Below are 10,030 nucleotides of genomic sequence, written 5' to 3'. Positions count from 1 at the left end.
TAACCCGGCAGGCGGTGGCGGCCGTGCGCATGCGCGGCGCGGCGGCGCAGTTTCCGCAGCAGGGCAGGCAGCTCCGTCGCTGCGTCCAGATCGCTCGAGTCGGGCCGACGCTCGTTTCCTCGCTCGGTGCTCGGCCTCCGCTGGCGACCGGCGACCCCTCCGCAGCTCGAGTTCCCGGCCGCCGCAGCGCGCCTACCCCCGGCCCCCTGTCCCGCGAATATGGCTGCCGTACGCCGGGCCCGCAGTTACTGCCGCTGCTTGGTGCGCTTCTCCGACCGAGAACTCTGCTAAGCCCCACTGCAGCAGACGGACAGGAGTAGACACCGGGCAGCCGCCACCCCTCTGGGAGCCGGGCGCGGGGAGCCCCTCGATTGGGCCGGCCACCCGCCAGCATGGTAACCGCGGGGGGCGGGCAGCGTGGGCTGGGCCGTCGGGGCGGGAAGGCGGCCCCGGGTGAGGGTAAGCTTTGAAGGCCAGCGGAGGAAAGGCCCGCTTCGGCGCCCCCAAACCGTCGGAGCACGGAGTGGGGGCTGAGGTGCGCGGTCCTGGCCTCTGCGTCAGGGAGGTGGCCCTGGAAAGCGGAGACACTTGTTGATCGCTCCTGTTCTGGCAGCCGGAGCCACAGACGATCTCTGCGTCTTCGGGAGCCCAGAGTTTAGGACGCACGCACGCCCCCGAGGTTTCAGTGGCCCGGCTAGGATGATGATATTCCTGGCAGACTTGGAGGACTCCGATCTAATTTCATGGTAGCAAGGGCCTAAGCCTCTTCTCTATGTGCAGATGGAGCGACTGTGCTAAGCTGCTCCCTGTCTGACAGCTCAGGTCTCACGGGACTGTGGCGTGGAATGTGTAGTCTCTGCAGTGACTAAGAAACTAATCTCCGGCTAGGGCTGAACGAATTAAGAATAAAAGGTACAGACTGACTAGAACACTCAAGTGATTGTCGTTCCTTAAGTGAATTGGCTGAAACGATTTATTTTTATGTAACTAATCTGGAACAGAAAACGTACTAATTGATTATTCTAAACTTTCAAAAGTGGTTCTCTGACCAGGATTAAGCCCTTAACCTTCGTATTTAATTGATCCCATTGGTGAAGAAACTAATTCAAGTATACAGTAACGCTTGAGTAATTTTCTATTACGAAAAAACTGAAAATTTCTTAAGCGCCTATTTCAAGTGGCATTGAAATTGAGCAAATGTAGTAAAATCCCAGGTCATACTTTCAAAATCAGGTTAATAGTGGATTCAGGGGGAAAACTCGAGAGAAAAGAGATGTCTTATTTCAGGTTTCCCATTTTCTTGTCTTTGAGGTAGGCATTCTGTATGGTGCGGATTTTGGTGCAGTACCTAATCTTCTCCAATTGTCTTTACAGATCTCTCAGTCTCCTTAAATTAAATTGTTTTTAAATTCGTGTGTGTGAATGTGAGTGTGAGTGTATTTGTATGTGTGCAGGATAGTTTTATGTCAACTTGGCACAGTCTAGAGTCGTCTGAGAGGAGGGAGCCCCAATTGAGAAAATGCTTTCGTTAAGATCCACTGTAGGGCATTTTCTTAGTTAGTGATTGTTGGGAGAGAGCCCAGTCCATTGTGGGTGGTGCCATCCCTTGCCTGATAGTCCTGTGTTCTATAACAAAGCAGGGTAAGCAAGCCATGAGAAACAAGCCAGTAAGCAACGCTCCTCCATGACCTCTGCATCAGCTCCTGTCTCCACATTCCTGCCCTGTTTGAACTCTTCTGACTTCTTTAATGATGAACAGTGATGTGGACGCATAAGCCAAATAAACGATTTCTTCCCTAAGTTGCTTTTGGCCATGGCATTTCATCACAGCGATAGTAACCCTAACTAAGACAGTGTGTCATGGATGTGCAGGTGTCCACAGAGGCCAGAGGAGGGTTCCAGTCCCCTGGAGCTGTTGTGTGCTGCTGGACATGGGTGCTGGTAACCAAACTCAGGTTCCCTGGAAGAATATCAAGTCCTCAACTGCTGAGCCATCTCTCCAGCTCCACAGAGTTCCTCCAAAGAAAATGGACAGATTCCAGCGTAGTGGCTTACACTTATAATTCTGTTCCTCCTAGCATTCAGGAGTCCAAGGCAGGAAAATCTCTGCCAGTTCAAGGCCAGCCTTGGCTATATAGAGTGAGACTAAGAATCTTGGAGTGTGTTTGGTCCTAAGGGTAGCAGAGGTGACCAAGATATGCTCTTTGTCTTCAGTACACTCAATCCACTGAAGGGAATAAATACTTTCAATCCAAAATTAAGGTAACAAAGATAATTGGGAAAAGCTGCTAAGATGAACTTTTACCTGAATTTTGATGATGAGCAGGAGCAGCTAAGTGAGGAAAATGGTAATCCAGATCCAGAGAGCAAGCAGCGCCAACTGGCGTGAACAAGGGAAGCTCTTCAGATCCAGTTAGCTTAGTCTGACTGCCAGGTAATAGCTAGAAGGCTGCCCGACTTAAAGGGTACTCGGTTGGACTCTGCCTTCTCTTATTAGCTGAGTGAGGGTTTGCAGTGATAAGTTGACTCTTAAAAAAGAGAAGCATGCTTCTCAGAGGGATCTATGCATTTCAGAGTCCCTTATGTATTTCCTAGTAGATCAGTTTCTTACTACAACAGAATTCCCTGAGATCACTTATAAAGAATTCATTTTGGCCCAAGGTTCTGAAGGATCAATTCTGGATCCAAGTGCTTTGAGCTTCTAATGAAACAGCACATCATGGCAGGAACACATGAACAAAACTGCTTACCTCGTGAATCGGGACACAGAAAAGAAAGGGGCCCCACAGTATGTTTCAAGGATTTATCCCCCGTGACCCAGGCACTCCCACTAGGTCAGATTCTACAGGTAACCTCAATCTTCAATGCCCAGGAGTGCCAACCTAAGGGATTTACGCAGGGACCTTTTGGGGGTTCTAAGTCCTTTTATCCAAATCCAGGCTCCAGACTTAGAACTGATGTGTCTTCATTTATGTCTTCACTGATATAATCTCTATAGAGCAGCGAGCATTTCACTGTGTACCAGCTAGTCAAGCGTTATTGGCTCCCTGCTTGGAGTCTGGTTGCCCGAGATAAGGGATGAGCAGAGCTTGTTTATGTTGCTCTGTGTGTGGTGCAAGTATGTCTCGTTGCTCTGTTCAGAGATCTGTGGTAACAAAACCTTTTCTCTCCTGAAATAATTTACCCCTAAAATTTGCTATTATAAAAGTTGCTGTCTTTGGAACTAGATGGAATCATTTTTTTTTTTTGGCTTTTCTTTTCTTCTGGGGTGGTCTGTGTGTGTGTGTGTGTAGGTACATGTGTGTATGAAACTGTACATGTAACTTTCTGCATGTGTGTATACATACTTGAGGCAGGAAAATTGGTTTTGTTCTTATTCTTAGCTAACTTTCAGGGTTCTTTCCCTCATTGCCACATTTCTGTGTAGGACTGATCACACTGAGTGTTGAGCAAGTTCCCCTTGCTGGTAAGTTATTAGCTAACAGGCTGAGCTGAGGCAATGCTTCATTTTCCTGGGAAGTAGGGTTATTTTAATTATTTGGTTTACTGAAACGAAAAGGATACAATGGAAATAGTAAACTGAAACATGGTTTAAGCCCAAAGCTGCATACTATAATCCAATTCACTTTTATTCCACTTGAAGTCACTCCAGTGTAAAAGATTGGGTTTATAGTAGAGATAAAATAGAAGAGGTTGATTTGGTTGGGATATAACTAAGTGGCCCAGTGGTAGAGTACTTGTTTACCATGTACAAGACTCTGGACTCAATTTCTCAGCACTGAAAAAAAAAAAAAAAAAGGAAAAAGAAAAGAGCTTCCTTCTTTCCCTGCCTCTTTCCTTGCTTTCCTTTTTTCCTTCAGACAAGGTCTCACTGTCACTCTTTCACTGGCCTAGACTCTGTAGACCAGGCTGGCCTCTATCTCAAGGAGATTTGCCTGCTTCTTTCTTTGTGGAGATTAAAGCATGCGACAGCATGCCAGGCTGAGGTTGGATCCCCTGGATGTATGCCACCATGTGGGTACTGAAAATGGAACCTGGCTCATCTGGAAGTGCAGAATGCTTTTAACTGCAGAGTCATCTTCAGCTCCCAAACTGAAGCCTAGTGGTTGATTCTACAATATTACAAAAATTAAAGTCCAAATTTTCTTTCATTGGCATCATTTAAACTTACCAAAGTAGATATCTGGAGAGAAACAATTATATTTCGTTGGCACGAGACGTCATAGTCTCCTTAACTTGCTGAACTTTATGAACGAACTCAAAATTGTTCTGAAAATGTTTTGCTTTTAGTTAGACTGAAATAATTGTGTTTGAAACACTGGTGAAAGGACTTATTGGCTGCATTTGAGGACACCTCGGTCCTGCTGGAAAGCACGTCACCTATGAGGTGGTCTTCAGAGAGCAGCGACTCACCAGACTTTATTCCATTTCCTCTTCTAGATCCAGACACAGCTTATGGAAAATAAGAGGCCAAAGAAACATTTACAGATAGCAAATTCTAGACTCAGAATGACTTGTTTGTTTGTTTGTAGACAGGCTTTCTCTGTGTATCCCTGTCTGTCCTGGAGCTCACTCTGCAGACCAGGCTGGCCTTGAACTCACAGAGCTCCGCCTGTTTCTGCCTCTCAAGTGCTGGGATTAAAAGTGTGTGCTGCCACTACCTGGCTCAAAATGACTTTTGGATGAGTGGACTTGATATTACAGTTTTGGGAACAAGATTTTAGGATTTATGGTGATATTGACACACTCTTGTGGTGTAGAGTAGAGAATATTTCAGGCACGTTTTCCTTTGGAATAAACAGCAGGGTCCTAAATGCACTGTCCAGCCTCTGTCTTCAGAGTGGGTTCCACAAACTCAAAGGTACTAGTTGACAGTTGTCACCAGTTAGCAGTTGCCAGTTTCTGATGTTGTTCTGGTTTGTTCTCAGGCAGAAGCGGAGGAAGATTGTCATTCTGATGCCGTCAGCGTGGGTGATGATGAAAATGAGAGTCCTGCAGAGGGAAACCTGCAGGCACGTATCTCCAGTTCTGTATTGAACGCTTGTCTCTTGTGTAAAACTGGTCCCCATTGGGAGCATCTATCTGCTCTTTGCATGGAGTTTAACTGGACTTTCATATTCTTTTTTGTTTGTTTTTTGAGATGTGGTCTGGCTATCCTGGAACTTCCTCTGTAGACCAGAATAACCTCGCATGCACTACCATTGCCTGGCTTGGACTTTCATATTCTTTTTTTTTTTTTTTTTAAATGAAATGTTTATTTATTATTTGTACAGTGTTCGGCCTGCATGTATTCCTGCAGGCCAGAAGAGGGCACCAGCTCTCATTACAGATGGTTGTGAGTCACCATATGGTTGCGGGGAATTGAACTCAGGACCTTTGGAAGAGCAGGCAGTGCTCTTAACCACTGAGACATCATATTCTCAGCCCGACTTTCATATTCTTTATAGCATACATAAATCATACTTTTTATGTAAAAATAGATATCAATAACTGAAGCTTTGGAGTTCAGTATGTAATTTAAAACTTTTTTATTGCTTTTATTTGCATGTGCGTGTGTGCACGTGTATGCCCATGTGGAGGTTCCAGAGGACAATTTGTGGGAGTCATTTCTTTCCTTCTACCGCATGGATCTTAGGGATAGAACTATCAGTAGGCATGGCAGTAAGTGCTTTTACCTACTGAACTATTGTTTTGGTCTCCAGAATGTAGGTTTAAAGTATTCAGTAGTACGTAAGAATGACTCAAAACTTGTAACCTTAAATAACAAGATTGATGTTTACTCACTTAGAAGTTCCAAGCCTGTGCATAACAAAAGGCATCATAAGGTTGAAGGAAATAGCTTGAACCACTGCTTGCCATGTGAACAAAAGTTTAGAATCCTGAGTATATAGATTTTGTGCATAAATCAGAGGAACACAAGACAGAAAGATAAATGGACAGTTAATGGAAAAATATGAATGGCTGTTAAATATTTGAAGAGATAATATGCCTCATTAATAATTTAACTGGTATATTGAATAATGTCCATTTCTGTCTGAACTGTGAAACCACTTGCACATTACACTTGAGATTATAAATGGCCATTATTTTTCTTGCAGGTACACAAGCAATGTGTGTCAAAATTAAAATTATGCCTTCCCTTTGATACAGCAATTCTCCAGAAAATTAAATCTAAGGAGATAACGGGAAAAAAAATGAATAAATATACATGTTAAAAGATGTTTATCATAGTGTTACTTATATGGAAAAGTGTCACATGACCTAAATAGCCATTACTCGTTCTAAGGAATGGTGGAAACATGATAGGAAATGCAATATAACATTTCCAAGGATGAGATAAATCTTGTATATTACACTCAACTTAAAATTACTGTAGTTAAATTAATTATTAAACTTAATTATTATTAAACTTCTAAACTTTATAATACTTGTCTATTTGGTACATGTCATTTAGTAAATAATGAATGTAGGTCTGCAGGTCAGACATGACTAACATGTTAGAAGAGAATGGGAACCAAAGTCCTGTACAGAACATTCTTAGGACATCTATGACACATTTTCAAAAAGTTACCCACAAATATCATACATGATTCTGTTAGAAGTAGTCCTCTTCTGGAGGAGAAGGTACTGGCTTGCGCTCCTCGGGAGGAAGGAGGGAATGGAGGCAAGAGGAAGATGCCCAGCTGTAGTGCAGTCTTAATGGACTTCCTGAGGCGGTCTTGTGGGCTTCTGAGGACAAACTGCCCTCACCGGAGCCAAGGCATCACCTGGGGAGCCTGAAGGCAACCTGCTGAGGCAGTACCCAGATGGGGTAAAAACTTGGCTGGTATTAGAAGTTGGGGTAACAATTTCTTCCTTAAAATCAATCAGCCACATAAGGGGTTTGACTTTGTGTGTGTTTTATATTGAAATGACCTGTGTTTAGAAGAATTTCCTTTTTGAGTATAGAATGTTTATTAAAAGAGAAGAACTTTGGGCTGAGCTATAGAGCTTCTCAGCTTTGTAATATCTACTGAATGTGCGTCATTCACAGAAGTTCAGCCTGCACGCCAGGGCTTATTCTCCAGTACTTTCAGACTTTCTATTGTATAGACAGACTTACTTTCAGCTGATATACATACTTTAAAGTTTTAAGCAGAAAATGATTTTTTAAAGTATGTTTATCAGGTATTTGGTTAGAGAGAGGGGGGAGAGAGAGAGAGAAAGAGAGAGAGAGGGAGACAGGGGGACTGATTTTTCTGGCCTTAGAATTTCAAGAAAGTACATTGACATAAATACTGGGCATATTATTAAATCACTCCAGAGTCTCACTATCTTCTCTTGATGGGTCCTCAAATACCCTTTTGTTACAGGCACAGCTCCAGATGTTCAGAGCTCAGTGGATGTTTGAACTTGGCCCAGGCGTAGGTTCTAGTAATTTAGAAACTCGGCCTTGCAGAGCAGGAAGAGGCTCCATACTGAAAGCAGCTGCAGACACCAAAGGAAGGCAGGAACTGGCAAAGGAAGAAAAGGTAAGTGCTAAACAGATCTAATAATTTATCTTTAGTCAACTCTGGTGATATAGACGTGTATTTGTAAAGTTAAAATGACGTTTTTCTGATGTGGAGACATTTTTACTAGTGTTCCCGCTTACCTGTTCTGCACTGCTTCTGACTGTTTGGGGTGATGTTATTACTGTAATGAGAAGCATCTCCTATAGTTTTGGGCGTTTGAAGTGCCTGGTCCCTGCTGACATTGTTGGAGGAAGTGTGTCGCTGAAGCTGGGCTTTGGAGTTGAAAGACTCATGCCATTTCAAGTTTGCTCTCTGCTTCATGCTCGCTGTTTAGATCTGAGCGCTCAGCTTCCCGTTCTTGCAGCGTGCCTTCACTCCGTCCCGCCATGGACTCCAGGCCTCTGGAACCGTGAACCCAAATAAACCTTTTCTTTTCTAAGTTGCTTTTGTCATGACATTTTATCACAGCAATTAATACCAGCTTATTTTCCTATCACCTAACATTTTTATGTAAAGTTTGTTGTTTATTTATTCTTCTTAAGATTCACCTAGTGTCTGAAAAAGTAGATGTCTGGAATTGACAGCACAAGTCCTAAAGACAGAGGTGGAAATTTTCAAATGCTCTAGCCTTTTCAAAGGATGCTTGTTTGCTGGCTTTGTTTGTTTGTTTGTTTTGTTTTATTTTTGTCTTGGGACAGGTTTTCACCCTGAACTCCCTGTGTCGGTAGAGTGGCCTAGAGCTTGCCGCGCTCTCCCTGCCTGGCCTGAGCCTCCTGTGTGCCTTGCCGCATCTCACTTGGCTCCTGGGCACCTGGTTCTTTGGGAGCTATAGTTGGGTGTTTTGTTACACTTTAAACTGAACATGTTGTCATGTTCTATCAATCATTACCTTAATCTGGAGAGTACTCTGCGTGCTAGCTGCTTGCCTGACCTCTGTCACTGTCTTCCTCTCCGTGGGGGCTGTCCCCACCCTGTCATCACATCCCAGCAGGGTGCCCCTCAGAGCGTCTGTCTCTAGAGGGTGGAATGTGTGTTTTTGTGTTGTTCACACATAAGAGTTGCCTACGTCTCCAAGATTTTCATTTTCCCTCAAGTGGTTTTTTTTGGTTTTGCTTTTGAGTTGATAATCCATTTTGAGTTATTTTTATGTAAACTGAGAGGCTTAGGTCAAAATCCATTATTTTACTTTGGATGTACAATTCTTTAGCATCATTTGAAAATGTCTATTATAAATTTACTTCCTATTGTTTGTTTATTTATTTTTGTATAGGGTTTCATGAAACCCAGGCTGTCCACATGTATGGATGACCCTGCCGCCTCTGCCTCTCGAGTGCTGGATTGAGGTCTTGTGCCATCACACCTGGTTGTCTACCCACCATACAGATTTTCAAAGCCTTTTTTTTAAACCTTTTTATTTCACAGGCTCGAGAACTCTTCCTGAAAGCAGTAGAAGAAGAACAAAACGGAGCTCTCTATGAAGGTAAAACCCAGCTTCTAAATTGCAGCTTGTTAGCCATCAGTATTCACTTGTGCTGGAATTTATTTGCTATAGAGCATTCTCCTCCTGTCATGGAAATTATTTCTTTAAGTTAAGAACAAAAATTTAGGCACAATAGTGCATGCCTGCAGCTGGAAGATCCTTGCAGGTTTGAAATGATCTACAAAATGAGTTCCAGGCCAGCCAGGGCTACATAGTAAAGACCCCTTCTCACCAAAATAATTAAAATGAATGAATTGTATATAACTTGTTTCCAAAATACATTGCAGGACAGTATTATATTTGTAGAATGAGTAAAATAAATTTTCTATATTTAGTTTTGTATTAGTTTTCATTAGTAAAATAAAAATCACATTGTGTTCTTTTTATGTGTGAAAGTATTTCAGATGCATGAAATACAAAGGATGAAATCAAAGAACACCAGTTGGTCTTTCTAAGCTTGGCTTTACATGCTACCAAGGCAGGTGCTGTAGCTTTTGTCTCTATCAACCTTATGGAAATGCATTCGTGGAATGGAGAGGTGGCTCAGTGGTGGAGTTCTTGCTTGCTGTGTATAATACATGACCTAGGCTCTACCTCCAGCAAGGAGTGGGGTAGATAATGTACACATAAACAGAGTGGTTGCACTCTTTTCTTTATGAAATTTTTTTTTGGTGGTAATGATAGTAATTGGGGCATGAAAAACTCTTTGAGATTAAGTCTTTTGAAAACACATGGAAAATAACATCATTTGAAGTTACTGTATTTGTTTTGAAATTTCTACTTTTATTTTTACCCATGTTTTAAGTGTCTATCTGGTCAAGTCTCTGTGTGGTCTGCATTGGTTTGTGAGGCTCCCCCCTGTAATTAACGTGTGGTCCTAGATTCAGAGTATGGGAACATGGCAATGGAATAGCTTACTTCATTCTGAAGAAAGAGAGCTAGTCAGCTTCTGCAGCTGAGTGGGAGAGGTGATGGAGTGTCCCAGCCATAAACCTCTTACCCACAAGAGTTACGGAAAGCAGGATTTAAACTGGACATAGTGGTGCATACCTGTAAT

The 10,030-nt window shown here is 42.9% G+C and overlaps 1 protein-coding gene across 2 annotated transcripts in view; it reads left to right on the top strand.

Annotated features, from left to right (window-relative positions):
- Positions 1 to 196: 196 nt before the first annotated feature.
- The window catches only part of Fbxo9 (F-box protein 9), a 33,849-nt gene continuing 24,015 nt past the window's right edge, over positions 197 to 10,030 (top strand). Inside the window, exons 1-4 of one of the 2 annotated variants that reach the window (XM_048424380.3) lie at positions 197 to 395; positions 4,929 to 5,012; positions 7,353 to 7,511; positions 8,916 to 8,973. In XM_048424380.3, coding sequence (XP_048280337.1) covers positions 393 to 395; positions 4,929 to 5,012; positions 7,353 to 7,511; positions 8,916 to 8,973 — 304 coding nt within the window. In that variant the 5' untranslated portion in view covers positions 197 to 392. Of the gene's footprint in view, positions 396 to 887; positions 913 to 4,928; positions 5,013 to 7,352; positions 7,512 to 8,915; positions 8,974 to 10,030 lie in introns of those variants that run through there. The other variant, XM_048424381.3, reaches the window with a different exon arrangement.

Source organism: Myodes glareolus, chromosome 4 (assembly GCF_982192425.1).
Source record: "Myodes glareolus chromosome 4, mMyoGla1.1, whole genome shotgun sequence".
NCBI classification, from domain to species: domain Eukaryota; kingdom Metazoa; phylum Chordata; class Mammalia; order Rodentia; family Cricetidae; genus Myodes; species Myodes glareolus.
The sequence above is the reverse complement of the archived record's forward strand: the minus strand, read 5'-3'. Positions and strand labels throughout refer to the sequence as shown.